The 27,708-nt window shown below is 41.4% G+C and overlaps 1 protein-coding gene across 39 annotated transcripts in view; it reads right to left on the reverse strand.

Moving 5' to 3' along the window:
* Window positions 1-27,708, reverse strand: part of celf2 (cugbp, Elav-like family member 2) — a 490,833-nt gene that overhangs the window by 62,375 nt on the left and 400,750 nt on the right. For all 39 annotated transcript variants that reach the window (XM_044185296.1, XM_044185301.1, XM_044185299.1 and 36 more), the window contains 2 exons: window positions 20,592-20,788; window positions 3,802-3,884 (listed from right to left, as the gene is read on the reverse strand). In XM_044185296.1, the coding sequence (XP_044041231.1) occupies window positions 3,802-3,884; window positions 20,592-20,769 (261 nt within the window). In that variant the 5' untranslated portion in view covers window positions 20,770-20,788. The remainder of the gene's footprint in view (window positions 1-3,801; window positions 3,885-20,591; window positions 20,789-27,708) is intronic.

Genomic DNA, 27,708 nt, shown 5'->3' on the forward strand with positions numbered 1-27,708 from the left:
CTCTGATTGCATCTCTCCCTGTTAAGGCCTTGGGGTTGGAAGCAGAGATAGAGCGAGGGAGGGGAAGAGTGCCAATACAAACATTGTTCCGCTGGCTTTTTACAAGTCAGGAGAGTGGGGAAGTTAATAAGCAGGTATTGGTTTTTAACTGCGGCCCGTTTATTGCTTTGCCCTCAAGCGTGCTGGAGTGCTCTACTCCACCTTTTTACTGTCCATCTGCCCATCACTCTGCTAACCTCCCGTTCAATTTCTCCCTCTCTCTGACAGTTCTCCTTTTGTCTTGCCTTGCCTCATTCAACAATTAATTCACCATCCTGATCATCCGTTTTTTTTGTGTGTCTCTAGCTGACTCCTTCCCCTCACCTTTTACTGCCCTTTTTTTTATATGGAGCCAGTTTAAAAACCCTGTTAAAAAATTATAAACAAACCCTGCACAAACCACTTAATGATCTGTCATTATGCCACTATTGATTCAGTGTTTTGCAAGTGTGTGTTTGAGCGCGTGCTGTGTTTATTGGTCCTCCTCATGTGAATGTATATTAGGTTCAAACCATATCCATCTGTCAATACTGGACTTTTATTAAAAATGGGATGTCAGCCAGTCAGTGTTGTCCAGCTGTGACATGATGAATATGATGCAGGTTTAATTACGTATATATTATGCTGTTGATCAATGTCGTCTGGGTTTCAATGGACAGTTTTAATTTTCCCTGCTCTCGGAAGCTTTTCTGCACTGCCAAGAACAAAAATGAGTTTACTGGAGACTAAAATCTCCAGTACTCCCAGTAAAACATTTAATCTCACAGCTAGGACATGCAGTTTCTTATTTTGTAGTTTATTCTTCTAAATTATATTGTAGGATGATAGCAACAACCTTGGGTCTTGCCTTTCACACTACAAACAGACCGCCCTAACCCTCTGATAGGTGGGGCTTGTTGGGGCCTGCCTGACAGGAAGATCTGCAGATACTACTCGGGTGAATGTTACTACTCTTCTGCATGTTTATCAGGAAAAATGATGATGTGTATTTATAATACTGTCCAAAAAGGATGATAGAATGCTAAGAAGACTTAGAATCGATATACAAGAAAACAAAAAGTGTTTCCCCTAGGTTGACTGCTTTTTTTTTGGGGGGGGGGGCATGCACACGCGCAAAGGTGAAGTGAATGTTACTGACAACTTGTTATGCTACGTAATGCTGAAATTCAATAGTGGTGTTCTGTCGGGAGATGCAGTGACTTAAACCAATGGTGAGTACAAAAAAGTATAAATAATATCTAATTTGTTAAGCTATGAGCAGAAAAGTCTGCAAGTCCGCTAGCCGCTAGACAAATTTATTCAGTGTAAAATTCCATAGGCTAATTATTAAGCTAATAATAGTGACTAGCAAAAACCAACTGTTTTGTGTATGAACCTAGACAGTTATATTTGTCAGTTATACCCCAGTCGAAGCTTTGAATATTCACGGGTAATTCTTACTGAAGCTTCGAAGCCCCAAAAATGGTATTTGGGACAGTCCTACAGGTCTTTATAAATCAAAATAAATGTGATCTTAAGATGATGTTAGTGCATTAATAATACAGTACAATACATACAATTTATATGTATGATATATATTTATATAAATGCAGGACATAGAGTTCATAAAGTTCTTTTTACCTTTTTTTTGTTGTTGTTGAAGGTTGAAGAACACTTGACTTTATTCTGAAACCAAACTTATGCCCTTTCAAATAACTACAATCCAAATCTGTTGGTATCTAAATTCAAAAAGCCCCAAACATAACAACCAGCTAGAGATGCCGCAGGAGAAAGAGAAAAGAAAGAGAGGCTAGCGAGGAGGAGGGATGACCAGACAGAGCAAAGGGAGGGTGGGTGTTATGGTGTAGAAGAAGGCGATTTCATGTTCCTATAATCCTGAAACTGCTGCAGTATGTGTCCTCCCCAGGGCTGTTTCACACCTCCAACAAGGGATAAGTGACTAACTCTCACGGCGGAGGAAAACAGACCAAATTTAACATACTTATTCCACGAGCAATTAACATGGTGACTCTGTGCAAAACAACAAGCTTGACTCCGAATCGGGAACCCGAACACAAATCCCAGGTAGCTCTTGCGGGATTCGCAGTATCCACCCTGTCCTGCCCAGGGGGGCTATCCACTGATCCAACCGACAGAAGCAAGCGAGTGCAGGTGAGCTCAACTGATGAGTTTCCAGTTAGCCGGCGCAGCCAAAAAGAGAGGCGGAGAAGCAGCCAATAGTCCTAGCAGAAGGGATCTGGGGGCCTCTAAATATCCACCCAGGGCTAAAAGAGCGGGAGTACGATCAAGCTCCAGCCCACTTCCTCTATCGCTCTCCTGGGCCACAGGAGGGAACATGAGTGGAGAATGGAGCAGACAGCATGAAAGAAAGGCAATGTCACAGAATCAACACACTCCCTTATAGTCAAGCTCAAACGCAGCTGTCCAGATATGCAGAAACAAGATGCAACCAAGTGTTTTTTTTAAGTGTTTTTGACCTCTAGTGGCGCTGTAGAGCAATGTCTTGATGATTGTGCTATACACTGTCACTGTGTGCACAAGGATGGACATGCATGCCACGTCTCCGCAGACTGTACAGAGCAATAATGCAAATGTATGGTGGGATGTAAAGGACATTCAACAGAGTAGATTTACAAAATGATTCATTTGCATTTGGCTATAAAGATTTGGTTCATGCATTTACTGGCCAATGGCTACATTTTGAGCATACAACTAGGCCTGTCGCCATGCTATTACATTTTTTTTTTTGGAATGTTCAAATCCTAAAATATTAAATGGGTGAGGCTGGGTGATATGGCTGAGATCAAAAGAGCGTTTTCAATAAAATTGTATTTTTTCTGTCCATGCATATATAATATGGAAAATCACATATAAATTGATCAAAGTGATATTCAGTGCATTTAACTATGATACAATTTTATATATTACCTCAGACAAAACTTTTCACATATGCAAAACAAAACTTATAATAAGGATAACACAGTATGATTATACCACAATATGATTCCATTGATAATTTATAAACGCATTTTGCTACAATGGTTAATTTAGCTTCTATAATAATGTTTTTAGGAGATTCTTCCTTTGGCTGAACACATATTATCATCTGCTAACTAGGTCTGCACATCAAATTACCTGATGTGTTGATTAAGATCTGACCAGATTTGTCAATTCAAAGGGACTACTTGACACCCATTGGTTTCACATTTTTCCACATATCACCAATTGGTGGTGGTAAAAGGTGGCAATATGCTGAAAAGGAGGACAAGAAGAAGGCCGCTTGCAGATGTAGACAATGCAGATTTAAAAATATATTTTTAAAAAATATCAGCTTTGCAAAACTTTTGTTTGAATGAGTTTGAGTGTTCTAGTAAGCCATGACTGTGTGACAGTGAGCCAGCATGCACAATACCAGGACCCTGAAACTAAAGCAGCTAAATGGAATTCAGCCATCACTCATTTTAAATAATGTCTTCAGTGAAAAAGATCTACATAAAACAAAACTCCACAGCGTACCTTTAACATGGACACTTTTACAAACTAACACACCTAACCACACTAGCTCACCTGCTCCCACTTTTAGTCACTTGGTCACTCACACGCTTGCAAATGCACTGTGGCAACAGTTCATACCTGTGCATTCATATGCATTCACACGCATAGACACACACACAGGTTGGGGCGGGGCCGCCTCAGGGTGCTGCTGTAAGTGTGTGATTAGAGGAGAAAGTAGGCAGAGGAGAATCGAGGACACACACTCACCCCTGTTAAGGTCTTTATGTTATGCAGTGCATTCTGGGCTTCAAGGGCAGCTTTCCTTGTGTAAAACGTGACAAAACAGCAGCCTGGGGAGAGAGAGAGAGAGAGAAAGAGACAGAGGGGGGATGAGCATAAGGAGCAATAAAGAGCATTTTCTCCATTCATCTGCTTGGCATCACCTGTCGACACTGGCAGACGCAGAGTGAATGTTAAGGACGAAACATCCTAGCTGAGAGGAAGAGAATGCTTTTGGATTCGTTTCAACGCTGATGATTTGAGCCTTGAGGAAGTGAACACACTGCGAAGCACATGCACACACGCACACACACACACACACACACCCACAAAACAAAAAGACACAGGGAAAGAGGAGGTGTGGAGAAAGGGGTTACCTCTTCATTAATGCTTGAGTAACAGTTGCTTACTCACTCATTCAGTAAAGAAAGTATTCACTCATTTATTTATTGCTCACTCTACTTCACTCATTCACTCACTAGTTCACACCCCATGAGGGTTATTCAGTCCCTCAGTAATTCAAAGACTCATTTCTGAGTAACTGCCACTGATTTAGTGATTTGCAGGTCAAAAGACACCTAGACGTGTAGCTTAAAACCTGTATTTCAGTGTATAGCACTGTAAGTACCTGCTCCACATTGAAATAGTCATTTAAATGCTTTGTCATACTGTATATGTAAAAATACCCAGATTACCCCAGAAACTTCCAGATTCTGAATTGCGCCCACATGTCCAATGTTTTAGTAATTTAAATAGGTCCGGCGTTGTGCTCATTGTTGGCCGTTTCCCTGATTGGTTAGAGCAAGATAAACCTGCTTCCCAAACAGAAACTGAGTGACGAGAACACAAAGTCAGACTGAATGATGAGAAAACAAAATGGCATTTCAGTCTGATTATCAGGCTACTAAAAAACACACTTTTATCCAACTTTAGAGCATGTTTAACCTCACTAAGTTGCCACATAGTACACACATAGCACTGTATCTGCACTCAAATGCATGTGCATACACAAACACAGCAAAGAAATCAGAAAGGGAAACAGGGAGAGAGGGATTTTGCCTCTTCATTAATTTGTGTATAATCCCTGCAGAATGGGGCTGAAACACTGCAGTTGTGGACCATTCTCAGTCAGCACGCAAAAAAAGCACAGTCAGGCAAAAACCAGCAGGAGGACATTTACGCCAGACACAGAGATGTGACTCTTCCATTTTCCTCTTATAAAGAGCAGCTGTTATTTATTTCATTTCAGTCAAACACTGGAAAAGTCACAGTATGGACTCTTGTCTGTATTTATGTCCTCATGACACTTTTAACATTATCATCCAACAGCCACAGGGAAATTTAAAAACAAGACTGAAGAGGAAGGATGGATAAAGACTCTTTGAGCCATTCTTAAAATATGGAGGAAGCACTGGTGAGTTAGTCAACTGGAAGAACAAATAGGAAGCCCTGAGATTCATGATGCGTCATCAGGAACAATGAAAACCTGTGTTTTAAGTGATGGCCTGTCCTTAAGCACAGCATCTATCTTAGACTGTAAAGCTGCTTGTTCGCTCCCTCAAGTTGTCATTTTGCAGCAATGTGAACACAAAGTGAGCAAAATGTAAGCAATAGAGCCTTAACAATACTGGACTTTTTAGGCCAATAACAATAGCGATATTTCCGTTAAAAAAATGTGTAATAATAATTTGTATTTTAACAACCTGACCCTAACTCTAACACATAATAATAAACAAACATTTTTGATAAAGATCTCTTAAATTAGAATGAAATAATGTGCCTAAGGTACTGTATGTACTAAGTGGGACATCCTCCAGTTGAAATAAACTTGACTATATTACCTACTACATTACCTTAAACATATCTTCAGCATTTCTGTATTGCACTTTCCTGTTACTTATTGGCCCACCTATACACTGATACCGATATATCTATGATAACCCATTTTAACCCATGGCTAGGTCCATTTCCCCAGTGGGTTTACTACTATTAGCAAGTAGCAACTGTAGCAACTACTGCTTCTAAGTACTTGTTTGCAGTTAAATAAATCTTACACACTGGTTTAGAGTGGTGGTGGTTTGAGGTGACCTGTAATATGATTTTAATGGGTACCTGCCAGTTAATCAGAAACCAGTAGTTTTTGTGGCCATCGTGTAAACAGCTTACTTTGATGCAGTAGTATAAGTTTATTGACTTACAGGTTGAAGAAAAATCAGGCAAATAAAGAGCAACCACGAAAAGGCAATCACAGGCTTCGTCTCTGCTTAGCATTTAACTAACACAATCAGTCCTGGTTGACTTAGTTAACAAGGTTAATACACATTATCCACAGGAGAGCCACTGGTCTGTGCGGGTTTTAGCTTCAACATCTTCCTTTCAGTTGCTGCAGATTCATATGTTTGGCCCTTCTGCCTCCAGCTTCGCTCATCTGTTAATTTTGGTGTGTATTTATTTGTCCACAGATGAGCTGAGTGCGCCATTGTTTACATCTGCTTTGTTGTCCTCTCTATTGTGTTTATGACACAGATCAACTCGGTGTGAATGAGGTGGACTGGTTGTGGTTTTGCTGCCCATATCGCAGACATCAGCCCTGATGACACTTGCCCTGCAGTCCTTCTTAGTGAAATCCAACAGTGAGCATCTGGAGCAGATTTTGCATCCGAATCCCAGAGTCCCGTTCATGGGGCTGGGAGCATAATGGATCTGAATTCCTGTGGTGTCCTCTGGGTGCCACGGCTGTTGAATAGTTGGCCCTTAGCCTAGCATCAGCAACGTGATTGGTGTTGTGATTCAAATACTGCAGTGCCTGTGTATTAGTGGGGATAACTTCCAGCTTAGCGTTTTCTTCTATGACCCCCAGTGTGAAAGGCAGCTCGGGGTGTCACTTCACTAAACCCTAAGCCCCCCACTTCTACTATCAGTATTAATTTACCACCAAGAGTTTCACACCAGCTTCTACTAGTTAAAAGCATGGAGATAAGAGGGGAAATTAGTCACGACTGGCAGACTATCGCCGGGTAAAAATTTATACAATTTATTCCATGTAGGTCACCAAACTGATATGGCTTTTACACACAAAACTCAGTGGTACAGTGGTGGCTTCCACATTCTGTAAATCTCTGGCAGTTCTGCTTCATCTTTGCTCTCCATTATCATGATAAAAACTGGACTCACTAAGGATAAGTTTGAGGAAGAAGTACTGATATACTATAAGTTAAAGTAGTAACACTAATATGGAAAAATTTAAGTAAAACTAAACACATATAAGCAGTACAGTGTATTAAGTACTCATGGTGAGGAATAGTCTCCTTCTGAGTGTTCAAAATGAAAATATTTTCCAATGTGAATTGGAGAAACCAAGAGTAGCAAGGACAAGGTCTCCCTCTATAATGTACATTGTAAAATACAATTATAAAAAGTAAATGTATAAAAACCCAAGGTAGAAATACTTAAAGTACTCCAGAACTAAAAACAAAAAAAAAAGAGTCATACACCCACACAGGTGTTTTCACTTCTGGCTAATGAGACTTCTGCTTACCTTGACACTGAACTGAGCTATGCTGGGAGTTATGTGAGGTTAAGTGAGGTCTCCATGAACTAACTCCAACTCCAAACTCCAAAACCCGACCCACACGTGCTGCTTATGCCATCTTGAATCGATGGCTTGTGCGGCATATTTAACAAAATACCACATGTACCAACAACGTCGTGAACAACAGAAACTAATAAACATATATTTCACGTGGCTTTTTGTGGCTTAACTGAAATGGAAAAGGTACTGAACTGTCTCTGCCAAGGCTCAAAAGTTGTGAAAAAGTTTACCATGGTATCTCTACTACCTACTGCTGTCGAATTATCAGCCGATAGAGATAAAGCTTCTTACCTTCCACCTCATATGCTGCCTGCTCTCCATTTAAGCGGGTTTCCCTACATAACAAGCGGCATGCTAGGACGGCTGAATGGAGCACAGCTAAGAAAAACCAGTTGAAGTCTAAGTTGTTGAACAAACCTGAGAGGAGTGAGGACGATCAATCAAGCACAGTCTGTACATAACCACACAGTCCTGAGAAGAGGGCTAATCAGGCACCTGTGCAGGTGTACCATGGGTGTGTGTAGGGGTTTTAAATGCACAAATGCAAACAAACAAGTTTTTCATCACTCCCAAGTGACTGAAATGTATTTTTCTACACAGAGCCACACTGGACAAAATGGTTGTTATTAATACTTTCTGATACAGTTAAACATTTGTTCACATCAGTTATATTTATAAACTCAGTAAAAAGTAAAATAGTATTTTTTACACCATATTCTGATTATATAAATCATATAAAGTGAATGCTATGTGTATACAAGGGGGGATATTTATCATTGCCTCAGTATTGTACTTTATAATTCCATTATAATTCTAATTGTACCTGTGTTCAAGCTTTGACCCCTGGTGTGCGATTAGCAATTCCAATAGCACTGTTTGAGGGTTAGCTGCTAACTGCGCACTGTGAATTATGATTTGAGTGGCATTTTTTTGCACATCTGTATATGGGAGGGTTAGCTTTTGGTGTTAGCGTTAGCGATTCTGACAGTGTATAATGTGCAGGGGAGGGTTGGCTGTTAGCGCTGCGTTAGCCGCTGTGTGTTGTGATTCCCTTGGTGTAGCCAGACCTGGGAGCCAAGCAGTGTGTGACAGATCGTCCCAGGTGGTGGGCTGTCAAGACGAGGATCAAAGAGCAGAGGAGTGGACCTCACACACACACACACACACACACATACACACACACATTTACACATACAGACACATTCCCTGCAGTGTTCCAGTTCCACCTGTTTAAGAGTCAGCACACTCGTGGCTCACACACACAAAGCTGCAGAAAGCCAATAAGAGTGTGCATATTATTTTAAGTGTATGCCAGCATGTGTGCCTTTAATTTACAGAGAAACATACCTGTACGACAACCTTGAACAAGTTAAAAAATAAAGTGGTGCAGACTAGCATTAATAAGCTCTTTCCATCAATTTGTGTGCATGTGTCTCTTTTCTCGCAGCACAAACATTTACCTGAAGGCAGAGAGGGCTCAGAACGGGGACATACACTCTGCTTGTGCTGTTGAAGAGGGACACTCAAAAAAAAAACACACACGAGAGATGCACACACACAAACTCGGAGTGAAGGGAAGAAAATCTATTAGAAGCTGATGTATGTGTGTGTACCAGAAAGAGTGTAAGAAAGAGACAGACGGAGAGGACGTGGGAAAGAAGGGCAGAGTGTTTGCAAGACAAAAAAAAAAAGAAGAGAAGAAGAGGGGAGAGGAAGAGCTGCTGTGAGTGGAATAGAGAGCAGAGGAGAGAGATGCCTGTTCATAAATGCTTCATGGCTGCTGAAGGGGGCCTTTGACTGAGTGAAGACCCACGGCTTCCCACCTCTGTCAACCCATCTACCCCCTCCAACAACAGGTCGACCCCGGCTTCTCTTTTCAAGACAGCAGGGCTGTAGAGGAGCTGAGGGGGGCTGAACTGTCGTGTTGAGGAGTGCGTTCAGCCTCATGGATTGGTATTTCGAGTTGATATTGCCTTTTTATTTTTAAATCAGGGGCCGGTCAGGCCAAGGTAATCAGACCAGTCCGGTGTACAAGGCACCTCAGAGGTGGCAACCTGCACTGCAGTTTTACTTTCTTTGTACATTTCATTAATTAATCAAATTTATTTTTGTAATTTTCCATTTAAAATGGAACATCCAAGTCTCCCCTGCTACAGAATAGGTGGATGGGTCATCTTAGCTTAAGCGGCAACTAATCCACTTAATAGACTTTCATTAGCCTGGGTTTCAGTGCAGAATGCCCCATGTTAGTCTGTTTCAGAAACATTCTCTTCTTGGCAGACAAAATAATATTTTGATTCTTGTGCTTTTTATTTTTAATTTTTATTCTTCGTTGTTTTGTTGTTGAAGTTTTACAGTAACTGTACAACTTAAATATCAGCTTTGACATCTAAAGCCCACAGGTATAAGCTCAGCATCAAACCAAATGAGCAGCAGATTGTGACAAGAAGATATCCCGGTGCAGTGAAGACTTGTATTGATGGCTTTGGAAACTATTTTGACTAAGTCTGTTTTCTTGAAATGATGCAGGTTGAAGCTATGCATGACTGTAGGAGTCATCTCAGCTCCTAGCTTGCATTTTCTACAGTGTGTGTGCTACACTATCACTAACTGGCCAAAAACCCCACTATGGTTGCAATGAGTGGGTAGGGCTGCAACACTAGCAGGAAAATAAACCAGTATCTTGAAAAATTAAAGGCTGTGGAAACTGAAAATTACCTATACGAAATACTGGACCATCAGCAGTCTGTGGGCATTGTAATATGGTCAGAAACTGATTTTCCTGAGTCCCATTTCAAACGATTTGTTAGAAAGATCAAAATCATGAGGGTATTCTGGTTGTTTGTGGGCAGATTTGCCCTAAATTCTTTCTGGATCTGTTTGTGCAGTTGATTCCGCAACAGCTCTTCACCATATTACCTTTGTTCTCCAAGTTTTTCCCATTTGAATGCAAGTTGGCACGTGCTGAATGGTACTGATGGTGGTGACTTTCATGTAAAGTGAAGTGCAAGTGCGTACTATTTCAAACTTTCTCAACATTTTTGGCTTGAGACCCCTTAAAATTAAGCAATATATACTGTATATACTGTATTTGCTGCCCTTCATCACAGGTGGCATACTGTATGTCCACAATTTGTGACCAGTTAACCAAAGAGTTATTTTGAGATCTGTGGAGGGAAAATTATACAGTAAGAAACTAAGAAAAGATTAGAACAGAGTTTGAAAAAAATAAACATAACATAAATAAAGATTCATCTTGTGGGTCCAAACCTCCAGGTTGCTGCTCTATTCAATATGCAAACGTTTGGGGTTGAATCAGCACAGACTGGGGAAGGTGGGGAAAAAAAGGCAGGTGGAGGTGGAGGAGAGGGAAAGGAGTAATGCCCTGCAGTCCAGTAGAATGGGACTATGGTTTATTAAAAGGGGAAAAAAGAGACGGGTGGGGGGGGTGTATCAGAGAGCTTCACCCTAAGAACTTCCACCCGAGGCTGGCTGCAGCTCTCACAGTGACTCCCTCTTTCTCCGTCCAGCACTCCGGGTCTCCCCCCCACACACTCCTTTTGACCCCTGGGGTTCCACTCAACCGCTGACCCACATTAACTATACTCTGCTGCAATTACTGCTTGCACAGGCCTCTGGATAGCATGGGATACTCACTCCACCTCTCTCTATTTCTTGCATCTTCCTCCCCCTCACTGTTCCCTCTTTGCTTTCTGTGCAGCTGTAAAAATGCCCCCTAATGTGTATAATTTATGTGTGTCAAAGAGCCGCTGAGTGACAGCAGGGATGGGAGAAAAATGACAGAGAACACATTCTGAATTTGACAGCGCATTAAAGAACAGATTGTCAGATGGAAAAATAGGGAGAGGATGAGTGGATGGCTTCAAACAATGCCGCATTTCTGACGGGCATTTGGCTGATGTTCTAATCCTGTCAACGTAGGAATTAGTCCAACTCGCAGCACTTCAGAAATCTATACAGTCCACTGGTTACTTTGGAAGAAAAGCACCAATGTCACACCCTCCTAATCCTTCCTTACTCCCTCCCTCGCTGTGAAGACAACAGGAGCACTTTCCGGAAATCAAAGCCACTTTCTGGCCGACCCCGAAGTGCTCGGTGAGGGAAAAAAATTTCAGCTCTGCAACTCTCATAACCAAGCAACTCTCTCTGTCGCTGAGGCATGCAAAAGTATAAACATAAGAGAAAAAAAAATGACACACAGAGACGAGCTGAGAATCCACACACACAATCTCCCATTAAAATCCACCTGTAGATGCTCTCTAATTGGGCCTGGGTAGCCGGCTAAAAAAGCTAACGTCTAGTTAAGGCGATATAATTGGCTGCTCTGCTTTAGGAAAGAATGAAACAAATCAGTTCTCCGTCTCAGGTCGGCCCCGTCTCAACTGAATCCATTAGAGCAGATAATTGTCTTGGACAGCAAAGCATTCGCTCAGCGTTGCCACAGATGAGTGAGAGGACACAGTTGGCTTGCAGTTTATAAACGGATGTCTGCCACTGGATGGGTGTGGGTCCCTGGATGCGGCATCAGAGTAACCCAGGCAGAGAGATTTTCATCTGAGCAGTGATCGAAAATCAGATGCTGTAATCTGCCTGCATGTGTTTATCTTCAGGCTTGAAATTATTTCCCAAATCCTCATTGGATTTTTGTGTTGTTGTTTTTTCCCCCCCATCAAGATGACATTTCAGGTTAGAGGAGATTTAAAAAACAATGGATGATGTAAAATCTATTTCAGGTGTCCAGGTCAAACACTTATCAAGAAAAAAAATCACCTCTCATGGGGCAGTATTGATTGTACTTTCTGTTTTCAAGGTGGTTTATGTGAAGGAGTAAACTGTTGCAACATCCTTTGTGTCTATCTTTGGTGCTAAACACTTGTGTGCTGTGTTGTGGCTCCCACTCTTCTCCAGAGATCAGCTGTCAATCAAGCCATGTGGGTGGCAGCGTGTTGTCTCTTTTCTCAGATTTGAAGGTCTGATTTTTCTACAGGTGGCCCTTTTGTCTTTGTCTTTTCAGCCATGATGTTTTGGCTGTAGGTTGAATCACTTTTGTGCTGCAGTAATCAGCGACAGAGCAGAAAAAGGGTTATTTATTTCTAAGAATATGTCATAGACTCAGTGAAAATATCTGTGATTCTTCTAACCAATATTGCAATATCAATTTAAATTGCAATTATTTTCTATAAAAATTAAACCACTACAGGCCTCTATTCGTGGTCTACATGGTTTTAAACAAGATACATTTGCTAAAAATAATCACAAATTCATCTCGTTTCTATATGAAAAGAATCAGATAAAATAAACCTTGTTGTTTCAGACCTCCCAGGGTTCAAACCAGTCAGAGCAAAGTCAACTTCAAAGTAAACTTGGCTGGTTTCTATAGAAAAAATGACCAATTAAAGCTCATTTTTATTAACATATTACATTAGATGTATACTCAACATTACTCAGTAATATTTAAATATAATCATGACATTCAAAAGTGACATTATATTTATTGATAACGGCTTCATAGTTGGCTAGTTATGGTAATAATGTCTTGTCTGGAAATGTTTTTGTATTGATGACCCCTAATGCCAACAACTCTGCACTGTTGGTGCTGGAGCTAACGATAACTTCACAGAGAGACGGGACGAGCTGCTTTACAACTCTGAACTCTGGAGGACAAGATTCAGAGGTTAACATGATGATATGCTGTGCTTAAAGGAATAGTTAAGACAGTTTGGGAAATACGCTTATTTGCTTTCTGGTGGAGAGTTAGAAGATAAGAAGGTTCATACTGCTCTCATGTACACTGTGTGTTAATTAGTGAACTTTGGACAACAAGTCCTCCAAACTAAATGACTAATTCTGTCATTTGTCCATGCCCTCTAGAACGAAACATACTGTAGAAGTGTTTTCTAAACTGGTGCCCATTTAGGCAGGATGACATTGTTTGTGCCTTCCAAGACCGTTCAAATCACTGTTGAAACACAACTTGATTAGGTTTAGGGAAACATCTCGGTTTGGGTTAAAATGACTACTTCGCTAAGGGCTCATGGTTACAGTAATAAACAAGTGGTTAAGATTAGGGGACGATTGTGGTCATTGTTAAAAAAACACCCAACGTTGACTGATGGTTGGAAATGGAAAATGAACATAAGTCTCTCTTGTTGAAGTCTGATGTTTTGTTGACCCATCCATCCACCCCGTCCTCCACCATACGCTCCATAATAACACCCCCTGACTTCCTCCATTGGTCATAATTCCTACAGCCGCTTGAGGGCTCTGTCAGTTGAACGTAAACATGTCATTTTAGGGCACTTGCTGAACTGGCCGATGCTATCGTTCTTCTTAAGAGGAATCTTGCTTTAGAGGTGCTGGTAGGTGGATTTTGTTACCATTTGACAGAGCCATGCTCGCTGTTCCCCTGTTTCCAGTCTTTGTGCTAAGCTAAGCTAACCGGCTGCTAGCTGTAGCTACATATTTAGCGTACAGACAAGAGAGTGGTATCGATCTCATCTAACTCTCCCCTGAAAAGCAAATAAGCAGATTTCCCAACATGTCAAGCTATTCCTTTACAACTGAGAGATAACTCGGTGAGCTCTGTTCACCAGCTGTCTGTCATTGACACTCAACAACAGCTGAGCTACCTGCTAGCTACCTGTCTGAAACTGACATGAGTTGATCACCTAAATTGTTCACGTAGAAAATGACACACCCCACCAAATCAAAATTATACAGAGTTGTGAATATTCATTGACAAGTGTAAATAGTAAAGACACCTTCAGAGAGCATATTAACTAGACAACAGTCAACAGAATGAACAAAATTTATGTTAATCAACTACAGCTGAGTAAATTTGCCAGCCACAGTTGTCATTATAGTCGGAGACAACAGTCGTCATTTGCTACAGCTTTAGACTCAGTTAAATATGTAAGTTATAATAAAAATTGCTGCTCTTGTGATTTGAAAATTACACTCTTTTGAATTGCTGATAAAAAAATCGTTTTTCCTTTGTGTTATTTGCAGGTTGGACAGACAACATCACTTTATCAGATAGTAATCTCATGTCTTGGCCTTTTAAAAATCCTCTGTATATTCTTCACCACATTGTTCATGACTCTTTTCCATTCAGACCATATTATACACACATCATTTCTTTTTTGATTTATGTTATTTTTATATTTTGAATGATTTCCAAGCCATGTTGTGCACCGGGACTCTTATGTAGGATATAGCCTGTTAATGAAGACATTAAACTTATTCTGTGCGTGTGTGTGTGTGTGTGTCTCAGCAGCTCATGTGGGCAGGCTGTATCATTAAGATAAATGACATAGCGCGTCCCCTGCCAAAACACAGACACACACACACACACACACTGCAACAAACCCGTCATGGCGCTTAAGGTTGTGTTTTAGCAAAAGGACCATTTTTTGTTTACCCCTCTGGCTCTCTTTGTCTCATTCTCTCTTTATCTCTTCCTCCATCTCTATCTCTCTTTCAGCACAAAATGCCAAATTGCTCCATTTCTCACTGGCTCCCCTCCTCCCCTGCTCATCCACTCATCTGGTTATTAACTCCAAACACATTAAACCAACAGTAGTGCCACAATATTCCCCAGACCGTCCTAGTCAGAATAAACACACACACACCTAAATGCACACACCTGGGTCAAACTGCACAATGGATTCTGCATGACGCACAAAAGCGACACAATTTAATGCTTTAGGGCCAAAAACAACAAATCTGGAAACTTATTAAAGGAAACCAAGCTGACTCTCAAATTATTTTCTTTTGATTCAATTTTGGCTTCTAACGCACCAAAACAGGCTTAAAGAGATCATTTAATGTATTTGCAACATGGATTTTTGAAGCTGAAATATTTGGAATGATGATATTCTTTAATGCCAAAAATATTTTTAAAAAATGACTGTTTGCTCGAGGAATTTTGTTCTTGTCAGGCTGAAGAAGCCTCTCAAACAGGACTTAAAACCGTCATGTGACACCAGATGATGACAATAATAAAATAGGGGGATTACACCAATCCACAGATATCTACTTTCTGGTTTGATGTGCAAAACTGTATTCCAGCCATAGCTCAGAGCGAGAATTAAGTCTTGACTTTTATCTTCCACATCCTGTAATTAATCATTAATTTATTCATAGCTGTCCCACTCCAGTGTCTGCCCAAATCTGACTACCACGTTAAAACAAATTTTACAACAAATCGGACATGCTGGTGAAATAAAGAAAATAGAATAGTTTTAGATGCCTTCAGAATGAAGTTACAGCTTTGGGTCAATCAGCAGAGCCTGATGAATTGAGCTGATGTAAAGATGTGAATAGTGCTAAAAAACACACTAATGTCGCGCTACAATGTAAATAAAAAAAATAGGTGCAAGCAGACACGTGTGTCCAGCTTTCATGGTAAAACAAAAAACAAGCTTTTATGCATCACAAAAACGAGGAGGAGGAGGAGAGTGTGAAGCCGGTCAGCCACGGAAAAGAGGGCAACATGAAATGCAAATTTTTTAGGTTTGTGGTAAGTATGTTTTTAGCAGTAGCATTACACAAGCTCACCAGTGTATTCTGCATCATTTCATGTTGTATTCCGATTGGCCTTTTTCACAGCAGACATTTTGACATGTCAAAGTAGGAAAAGCACCGACGTAAATAATAAAAATAATGATGGCTGAACTCTATTTAGCTGCTTCAGTTTCAGGGCCCTGGTATTGTTCATGTTAAGTCACTGTCACACTGTCATGGCTGGGACACTTGAATAGAACAGAGTCATTGTTAATGTTACACCTGTGCTTTTCCCACTATAGTTTGGTTCTTAAACATAGCAGCAGTCATATGGTGGGATGTTAGTAGACGTGTCTCATAGTCTTACATTGTGTTTTTTATGCCGACCAAAGATTTCACCACTTTTCTCTGGCAATTGTTACTTTTCACCTGGGACAACCTGAAATTGAACAGTGTTAAGGGGCATTTTATTTAAAACTTGACTCTCTAAAGACTAGACCCGACATGAAATCAAAAGCTTTCCACTTCCAAGTTTCGACCTGAGAAACTATATCTTAAGGGGTTAACGGTCAGCATTTACACCTAAGCTCTTGCTTGATGAAGTATAATTTTCTTCAGATGTGCTGCTATTTAGAGAACAAAACCAGAGGAGTAGTTCTTTCTTATTTAAATCATGTAAAGAAAATCTATACCGACTAACTAATCTGAATTTAACAAGGCTCAGTCTCGTGTTTCAGGCCCTTATGAGTTGAACATTTCATTTTGAAGTTATCTTGTACTTGCCAAATTTTCGCTGTCAATTAATATTTACCATGTTGTGCTGTTTTTGTCTTTTTGTTGTTGATGTTCCGTTTTGGACTAGCAGCTGCTGAAGTGTCAGCTAATGAGAATCCAAACAAAACCGAAAGAAGGAAACAGAGAAGTTGTTGGAGTCGTAAAGGCTTGTAGCTGCAGTGGTGGAACTCTGCCTCTCAGTGGGACTAAAAAACTCATTTAAATCCAAACTGCTATATTACGAAAAAAGGAAAAAGTGCCTTTGGGTCGCCACTGGGGCATCAGAGTGGGCTCATTTGCCCCAAATGGCAGAGATCCTTTTCAAACAACACCGTCGCTAATTTAAAATAAACACACAGAGGGAAGAGAGGGGCCACAGTGTCCCTGACACCAGTGAAATTACCGTCGGCTCCAGCACAACAGTGAAGCCGGCAAGGGGGCCATTGCAGCTCCTCCAAGTTGATCGGGTGCAGATGAGGCCAGGCGGCTTGCTTAACTATGAGAAAACAACAACAGTGCTCAAAGCCTGCGAATAACAAGCCGGTAAGAGCCCAATCAAATGCTACATTCCCTCTTAAAACACTCCACCTCGCAGCACAGAAAGAGGAACTGCAAAAAAGTAGGCATATAGAGAGAGAGATTGTCATTCAGAGAAGAAAAAATAAAAGGCATGGTAGGTGGCTGTGTTTTTTACCCCCTGTAGAAGTGGTAGTGAGTGATACACTTGATTCATCAACCACAAAAACAACTCATTTCAAGGGTAGTGAAGATGGAGCAGGAGATATGAGGGAGCTGAAGGACAGGAGGAGGAACTCTGGCCCTTTTTTTTTTCTCTCTCTGCTGAGAGGAAGCAGCAGAGAGAAAAAGAGGAGGGAGAAGAGACTGGCGTGGAGAGAAGGAGTCATCTCAAGGCTAAGAACATACAAACACAAAGCGCATGACAAGTGTGTTGGTGTGCAAAAACGAGTTGATTTGGGTCTCGGCAGAATGCCGTCTTCTGGCTTTCATAAGCTGATATGACTCAGTCAGAATGAGAGGAATCCAGAGAGAAGAAAAACTGAGACAGAAAAACTAAAAACAGAAGCAGACTGAGATGGAGTGTGTAGGTGGAGAAAGGTGAAGAACACCACATCTTTTAGCCACTGAAAATTGAATTCAATTTCAAAACATGATCTCAATAGCATGTCATAATTTACAATTTATGTCAACTCATCTGCCTCTTCAACTGTCTCCAAAAAAGCTTTTACACTCATTTGAGGAATGTAAGCTTAGATGATTTTTGTACAGGAAATCATACAAAAAAAATAATGAAAAGCAAATTCTTCAAATCCATTTTTCAGAAAGGTTGGCTCAAAGTAATAGCAAAAGAGCAGGAAAGTGAAAAGAAATATAATATAATATAAATAATACATGTTTCTACCCTAAGTCACCCATTGTCAATGTGTCTCCTAAAGACTACGTTTATATACAGCTAATCTGCTTTAGCAAATATGTTTGGTAGGAAACTTAATTTAATCCGATCACAACTTTATCAACATACTGTAATACTGAACGTATCGGAACATATTTGCATGCACGGCTGGATTAACCTATTAGGGGGCCCTGCGACAAATATTTGCCATTGGGCCCCTATTGACCACCCACCCTGTGCGAAATGTACTCCCAAGTTCCCACACAGCAGACTATATATGGCAGCTCCATTATATGCCCACAAGACCCAGAGACCAACCAGTATTCCTATGCTAGAACATTAGCATAGGTGGTTAATGAAATTAACAAAACCAGTTGCAGAAACTTTAGGGGCCCGTGGGGATCTATGGCCCTTGGCCAGTTGCCTGCTTTCCCTGGTTAGAAATCCAGCCTTGTTTGCATGGAACGCACTGTTTTCCGCCAATGCAAAATGTTCATAACGAACGTAACAATAACATTTTCTCCGTCAAAGTATTTCAATCAATGCATAAATCTGTCAATCATTAGCCATGTGCATGCATCGGCCAGCAGCGGCGGCGTGGTGTTGTTCCTTGCAGATGTTTAAAGTTAGCGAAAGATGGTGGCCCTAATCTTAACTAAAGTTTTTTTTAAAACTTTTTTTACTAAACCAAACAACATGTGCAACATGAACCGTTGTCAAGCTCAGCTTTGCATGGCCAACCCTTCCTCTAGACCTCCTTTCTTATCACAAAGTAAGGATTGCACTCAAGCCACAGATGGCAGCGACTGAGGCTTAGTGGTAGAGCGGGTCGTCCACCAATCGGAAGGTCGGCGGTCCCCAAGTTGCTCCCGAGGGCTGTGCCTTCGGTGTGTGAATGTGTGTGAATGATCAGTTACTTTGATGAGCAGTTCTGCCATCGGTGTTTGAATGTGTGTGAATGGGGTGAATGTGTAGTTTACCATTTACAAATGTGCAGTATAAGACTGCCACACTTCCTGAATTGGAAACAACATTTCCAGCAAATGTAATACAAGCAGCAAATACATTTCCTCCAAAATGTATCTGACCAAGCAAATTAGCAGTATCTAAATATATTCTGTAGAACATACGTTTCACTATGTGGATTTATGACCATCCGCTTCTACATTAAAGCATCACCAGGTGTTTCAAGACGTGTATGATGAAGATCAGCTTGCCCAAAACTGATTAATCTTCAATTCAATTCCATTTTTCTGGTGTTTACTTGCTTTATACGCTTCATACCCACTGATTCATAATGTGTTTCATGTGACACTTCGAAACTTCTCTTGAAATTTGCTTTACAGTTGGATGGAAGCGCCACGTCTCCCTTCCTGACGTCCTCTCTTTCTCTCTCTTTACTTTCCTCCCACTCTCCATGTCTCATCAGGAGTGTCATCAGCCCCCACTCCGGTTGATGCCTGTTAATATGGCAGCGCTATTGTCTGCTCGTTCGTTGCTGCTGTCTCTATTGTTTGCTCTCACACTTGACGAATTCATCAAAGGAAAAAGAAAGGGAATGGGAGAAAATAGCTGCAAATCATGCGGTTTCGCACAATTGACTGTATAAGTCTGGCTGGGCGAGTCTTTGTCTTCCAGTGGTGCGCGAAATGTTTGTTTGCTTGTGTAATTTTGCACATATATCATTTGCTCTGCCATTAACTAGGTGGGACAGCCCACTCAGCCACTGACTGCTGTGTGTATGTGTGTGTGTAGAAGTGTACATACAGTATGTGTTTCAATGTGTTTCTGTATGTGTATCTGGGTTCATGGAATGTATTATGTCTGCATATCGGTATGGTTGTATATGTTTATCTTGGTATATTTGTGTATCTGTGTCCTTTCAAATCCTTTACTTAAATTAAGGTAGCAACAAGAAAGTAGAGAAATATCCCATTACAAATTAAAGTGTACATGTGGTGAAGATTTTCATACTTTCAGATGAAAGAAAGGAAGAAAGAAGAGAATAAAGGATGAAGAAGATAAGGGAAGAAGGAAGCAAAGAAGAAAGAAAGCAAACTGGAAAAGAGAAAGGAAAAAGGATGAAAAGAAGGAAAAGAGAATGAGTGAATGAGGAAAAAAGGAAGGAAAGGGAGATGGAGTAAGAAAATAATTATAAATAATAATAAGAAGAGAAAGAAAAGAAATGGAAGCAAAGAAGAAGGAAAGAAGAAAGACTGAAAGAAAGAGGGAATGGAGAAAGGAAAAAAGAAAGAAAATTGGGAAGGAAAGAAAGAAGTAAAGGAAAGAAATAGAGGAAAGGAGGAAGAGAAAGAAAAGGAGGGCCAAAAGTAGGAAGGAAAAGAAAGGAGAAAAGAAGAAAAGAAAAGTAAAGAAGAGAGAGGACAGGCATCAGATCAGTAAACCGTACCATATTTCCCTCTGAGATGCAACTGAGTAAAAGGGGAAAAATGTGAGTGTCCTGTGTTGCTGTACCTTTGCTCTGTGGAGGGTTCTGGCTGCGGTCTCGGAGTATGTTGATCTGGTAGACAGCTCCATACGGCTCAAACAGCTCCTTCAGCTCCTTCTCTGACCAGGAGCGCGGGATCTGGCCCACAAACATCTTGATGGCATCCGGGTCTGGCTGGTCCGAATGTTCCAGCGCCCCGTTCATCTTCCCAGCCGTGCCGTTACTGTTAAAGAAGCAAAAGACAGAACATTAAGAGCTTAGAAACACACCATATTGATACCAAAGACACTAGCAGCTTTAGACTCGTGGTGCCAGTATTCATTATCTGGTGCTATGTGCTCTGAATTGCCTCTACAAAGGTTTTTTGTAGAGTTTTATTTATTTGCACAAGGTAAAATCAAACAAAGGACATACAAAGTAACATGAAATATAGCATTGCTGTGCTGTGAAAACATCCACAATGTAAACTTTTCAGAAGCTAAGAAAAACAGCTTTGGTATTCAGCTTTGTGACAATGCATTTTTAGTGGCTTTTAAAGTTGTTGAAAGTATTTCTGAAATTTCCAGGAACACTTATTTCTTCAGTTTTTCTGAAAAAATTCAAAATCACCAAAGTTGGAGATACATGGTAATGGCCATCACCTCTGCCAAAAATAATAGAAAGAAATATTCACAAGACAGCGAGAAACACATACATTCCCTTCAGATAAGACCCCTATATCTAATTTAAAATGTATATAGGTCAAAGAAAGTAAAAAACTCCCCAGAATTTAATTTCCAACACAGCGGCCTCTAAAAACAGCCTTTAGACAATCAAAGGGACACTGAAACGCAGTGAGAGCCACACTAATAAAATTCTCTCAGGTGCCTCAGCAGCTCTTTACGGCAGAGTGAGACAGATTCCAGTACAGGTTTTACAGATTGATATCCCTGAAGATGGCAAATTTTATATATGCTGACCCAACACATCAGAAAACTGACACATATCACGCTGTCCCTAAATGTGGATGTCTGATAGTAAAGATGAGTGAGGATACCAGTAAATCCACACTGTAGAACTGAGCTGAACACAGATTTTAACAACAAAAGCCACATACAAAGTACATCTATATGCTATTGCAGTGTGTCTTTGGCTTTTTTCACTGTACTTGTTGACATGAGATCTGCTGTTGTATGAGCTGTGACGAAGAGCAGAGACACTTTATGAATGTATGCCGGCCTGCTGTCCACCGCGCTGCATGTGTGAATGTTTGTGCATGTTTGTATGCATGAATGAGCACGCAGCGTGTTAATGTAAGGTTGTGTGTGTGAGGGATTAGGCTGCAGAACCAGTACAGTAAACCTCCAGGCCCTCTAATAGGGCACAGATGCTTACATGCCAATCGGTCTCGTTATATTTCCACATCTGGAATGCATATGAAATAGAGGTGCATTGCATTCACCCTTTTCACCACAGAGCTACAACACTTATCTTCACAAAACACACTCGTCTGTCCTCGTGTTTGGAATGCTAACTCGAGCTAAGGCGTCTCTTTTTTTCGGACGAATAAAGGCAAGTAAAGGTTTTCAACAGCGAGGCCATATGGAGATGAGAACGGCACCCAAGCACATACGAGGCAAAGTGTGACTGTGTTTTGAGGACAATCATGCGCAAACACACACACACACACACACACATCACTGCCATCAAGGCCTGTGGTCTATTTAAGATGGCTGAAAACAAATTTAATGAAACCAAAGTCAAAGGCTGTGGTGTTTCATTGCTCTACTTTCCCTTTTGTTATTCTCGGCAGGGGAGAGAAAGAGCATTATCTTAAGAGGCAAAAACAAAACAAAGCCAAATCCCGAGCTTGGTTAGCTGACAACAGTAATACTACCCTATAAAGCTCAGCAAGAGAGAAAGGGAAAGAGGGAGGGAAGGAAGGAGGGAGGGGAAATGAGAGATATGGAGAGAGACTGGGAGGGAGGGAAAAAACATCCAGACCTTTGTACGCGAGCCATCCATCTTTTGCAGAAAGAGCCAAGGCGCTCAGCAGAAACGCCCAATTCTTTAAAGGACTTAAAGGACATGTCAAATAAAACGCCAGAACCGGAGAAGGAGTCAACGAGCCAAACCAGTGCTAACAGTCCTCGGGGCAACAACCGCTCCTCGCTAAGCTGTCCGATAAATCGTGGGGGCCTCGGCGCTGAGGGAGCCCCAACGGTGGCAGCTGATGGGGGAAGAAGGGAGGAAGGGAGGGAAGGGCAGCGGCGGTGGCGAGGAGTTACTGCCCCTATCACTGGCTGATGTTTAGGCACATAAACGACGAGTTCCACTCCTGCAGGACAACTGTATCGGACGAGCCTCGGCGGTCGCTGAGTTCAGACTGCAGCACATCATCCCTTCGCCCTCTGACACACACACACACAGAGCTGATGTGTGTGTGAAAGCAATAGAGCAGAAAGAGAAAGAATAGCTGGAGACAATCCCTTATTGTTAGCTGTTTATGTGAGGCCTGTGGGGACTGAACGAGTCCACGGGTGAGACGATACAATAGCCGGTGTCAGAGGAGCGCCTCCCTTGTCTAGGACACTGTCCACCCCGTGCTCCCTCCACCATTCACTCCGCCTGCTAAGACAATGAATAGCTTCACACTTGCAGCCATAAGGCGTACGAACGCTTACAGAACTGTCTTGTGTAGATTGCATGCTTTTCCCGAGGTGGTTGGAAGTAGGTGACTCTCCTCACTACAAAGGAATGAGCGACTCTTCCATCGCCCCTGTGGCCAAGACTGACAAGGTGCTATTGCAAGCAGACAGAGCTTTAGCGTATGTGTGTGTAGATGTTTGTGTGAGTGTGTGAAGCTCAGCAGGAGAGTGTCCTGGGGCTCGGATTAAGTCGTTGAGTGGATCCACTCCTGCCATGGCCTCTCCATCTCCCTCTCTCTTCTTCCTCTTCTTTTCTCTCTCTCCCTCTCAATTTGAGCCAATTGTTTGCCTTAATGGCTTAACTATTGCTTCCATCACTCCAGTCTCCCTGCAGCACAGGGCCGTGACTGAGGGCTGATCTACACTGAGCGTGTGTGTATGTGTGTGTGTGTGTGTGTGTGTGCTCAGCCAGATTGCAAAAAAGTGTCTTTGAAGCAGCTGCTGAGAGCTGTTATTCCCTCACCTCACTCACATTAGACAGCAGGCTCGTTCATTCAAACTACAGCTGCACGATATTGACCATAAAACCTTATGATGGTAATTTATTTATTCATTCATCATATTCAGTTTACATTCACAGCTCTTCGGATCTCCCCTCTATTAAAGGAATTGTTCTACATTTTGGCAAATACACTATTTGTCTTTCTTTCCGACAGTGAGATGAAAAGATCAATACTCTATAAATCTCATGGCTGTCAGGATGTGGTTAGCCTAGCTTAGAAAAAAGACTGGAGCCCTTGGTAGTACTCTTACTAAGTTACTGTAAAATCCATGTATACATACAACAAGTCAGTACTCAGATTTCTCTCTAACCCCTGCCTATACTTTGGAACCATGGTTTTTGGACTGACAGTGCAGTGAGAGGACAGGCTTCGTATTGAGAGAGCAGTTTTTCCTTATAGTTCTAAAATTGTCTGAATCTTACAAATAGTCAAAAGTTCAGCTGTGGAAACAAACTTACTTAGACTTAAAGAGGCTGCTTAGTGTCAGTTTTTAGTTTAACTAGGACTGGAACTAAGTTATTTTAAATACAAGGATGCATCGCTAAGTGTAGTGAACTTTGCTTTCAACAGTAGTTTCCCAGTCTGAGTTCTTTGTCATGCATTTTATTTTATTATTTCTTTATGTATGGTGAATGTGTTAGCAAACAGTTGTCTATTTAGAGATCCAGCAGACACAGTGCAACATTAGCATATATTTGGAGGTGTGTTTCTGGCCACTTGACAAATGTAAGTCTACTCACTCTCCTTTTAGATCTGTTTTGGTCTCCAACAATTCCCGAGGGAAATATCTGTTCAGTTCTTTAGCTGCTAGATGCTACACTATGTTCACCTGCTAATTATTAAATGTGTCTGTCTGACACTTGGTGCTTGACCGATAGCGTACAGTCTGTATATTATCACAGCTTTTTGCTGAAAACAGCTGCCTGGAAACGAGGTTGATGAGACTGAACCAAAACCGCGATGTTGTGGGCCTTAAAACCAAAACAGTGAGCTTAAAGGCGCTAAAAAGCACCTTAGAGCTGAGAAGAACTGCAGAGTCAGGTGATAATTCTCTGGGGTTTCTTCACTACGAGCAACGCCTTTCATATCACATGACCTATGTTGGTATAAAAAATTGATTAGTGCAGCATATATACACACACATATGATTGTGTGCCACTCTATCAATCAGTAAGGGACTGTAACTGTCCTGAGCTGTTGCAATGGCCTAACAATAAAAATCTAACTATATATGGTGGATATTTCAGGAAAATAAGCTCCGCCTCCACAGATGAAGAGTAAACACTGACAGCAATGAGCGACCTGGAATACATTAACGGCCTGCTATCCCCTCTGTTTGCTTTGTTCACAGCTGGAGTCCAACAGGCAGCCAGATAGAAATGTGCTACAAAAAGAGTGGGAAAGAGAAGGAGAGGACGAGCGAGGTAGGTAAGAGTGGGAATAAAATAGAGGCAAGGGAGTGGAGGAGATGGATGCCGATGAGCCAGGTCTAGGAGTAAGCACAGCTCAGAGCTCAGCATGGGCTCTCTCAGAAACCAGGCACACGTACACACATGCATACACACATATCACACATGCATACACACACAGGCTACAGTTCAGGCTGGCTGCGTTGATCCCCCTGCTGTTTTTCCCTTCTGTTTCTGCTCTAAAACACACATCCTCTCTGACTCCCTTAACCCCTCAATCGCAGCACACACACGCCACAAAACAACCCTCATGCTCACACACACTTCAGTGGGTTCGTGGAAGGGCCGAGCTGTCGCACACTTCTTCTCATTGGCAGCGTGTTTGCAGGATGTGTAACGGTCCCACAGGGGAACTAATCTTGTTGACAAGCAGAGTGAGAAACATCACCACCCCACCCCCCAAGAGAGCAGGGGGACCAAGGTCAGCTAAACACACACACCTCGACACACACACATGCACCGACATGTTAACACACACACATAAAGACCTGGACAGTCACATCTCCTCACACGTACGCACCTTGAAAGGTTCTTACACAACTTTCACTTAGACACAAAAAGACACAAAATGTGGAAGATGCTGAAACAGAAGCACACACATCTGGACATACACACCAAGGGCTCAGCGATAATTCAGTATCACTTTCAGAGTAAATGTATCATGACGTTATGATCATATCATGTTTATCATGTTTCAGTTTTACAATCATAGATGTCAGAGGTTCCCAAGCTGGGGGTTGGAACCCCACAAGGTGGGCCAATGTACCCCTTCATCAGTCCCCTTTGATAGATGGGATGACTTTATGGTATTGTTCAATGGTATTTTTTAGTAGTTTTGGCCAAGTTTGCAATTGTACTACTGCCGTTTGGAGTGACAGAAACTGGTTGTTTTAAATTAGCTGAGCTTCACAGTTTTTCCACATACCCACTGGTAACAGTACCCTTTCGGGGGATTGGGAATCACTGATCTAAGGGCTCACAAGATAATTACTGGGGTTCAAAATAAGGGAAAAAATTCAGCTGGATACTCGATAGTTTTACCTCTTTAGGCCACTAAAAATGATGAAAATCATACAATGTAAGAAGGAGAAATAAATTAATCTGTGAAAAGGACAAATGAAGGACAACTTGGCTGTAAAGACCATAGTTGCAATGCGCAGGGGGTGCAGCAAGGTGAACTTGACGGTTCATTAGAAGTATTTTCAGACAAGTTGCTGTGAAGTCTGACTGACTGTGAAGAAGCGTCTAGTTCCCAATTCTCAAAAAGACTATAAATGATTTTGTATTTTTGCAATGTAATATTAAGGAATGAAAAGTAGTTGACAACAAAAAATGGTTAGTAATGAATTTAAAAAAGAGTTACTTCCATAGGCGCAATTTAAAAAGCATTGGTGTACGTCATAACTTGTGAATTAGTGAGACATTTGAAGGTCCTTGTTTTCTCAAAGAGCCTCTTACTATGAGTGATGGGGTCCTTCAGAAACACAGCATTTTCTGTCAAAGTAAGACCAGTTTGAGCAATTTCACATTCTCAAAAAAATCTAATCAAACCACACCCACACAGTCCTGATAAGCTGAGTTTCTGAATGTTAAACACTTACCTAAATAAGTTCTTTGTTTTTTTTACTTTGATTGTTGTTTATTTAGTCATGAATACTTAACTTGAACTTAATATTACAGAGAAATACTGTGAAGCCAAGTTTTCAGGGGCTTAAAAAATGGCTCTTGTCCTCAACGTGATAAACACAACCCCACTTGAAGGCACAACACAGTCCCAAATGGGGCTAATACACACCTAAACAAACTAACACACACCACCTGTGTGCACACATGCACGAAAGCCACAGGCAGAGCCATATACATCTTGAAATACACACACACAATTCATTTCATAGTGCTGAATATTTTTTGCTGCTGTATCAAACTGTAAACAAGATTAGCAACTTCACCACAACACACCATAAGAGGCATGCTTTTTTCCCCTGAATCCCACTCTGTAACTGATTTTGTCATCGGCAGTACGAGGCGGATTAGTGATTCAAACTAAATGAGTGGCGTACTGTATCGACTGATTTATTTGGAACGCTTTTAGTTTTTCTGTAACTGAGTTACAGCGAGATAAACTGGCTCCCGGGGGCCCTGTTCGAGCCAAACGAGGGAGTGTGATATTGCCTGTGATTCACTTGAACTTTACAATAAGCAATATTCCACCCACCTTGGGTACAGGAATGGGACAACAGCCACTGGTACGTACTGGATACAGCATGTTTCATACATTCATTATCAACATTTCTCTGCTGTAGAGGGGGAGACAGCTTTGATGGAACTACTGTAGCATCTATGAATAACTGTGACCAGCTGAAAGAACTGGGTCTATGCAAGACTGTACGATTGCCTTTGTGTGCGTGTGTGTGTGTGTGTGTGTGTGTACGCATTTGTGGTTGCCATGGAGACCTGGCAGTACATGCAACGCAGGGAAACGAT

This window comes from Siniperca chuatsi, linkage group LG23 (genome assembly GCF_020085105.1).
Source record: "Siniperca chuatsi isolate FFG_IHB_CAS linkage group LG23, ASM2008510v1, whole genome shotgun sequence".
NCBI classification, from domain to species: domain Eukaryota; kingdom Metazoa; phylum Chordata; class Actinopteri; order Centrarchiformes; family Sinipercidae; genus Siniperca; species Siniperca chuatsi.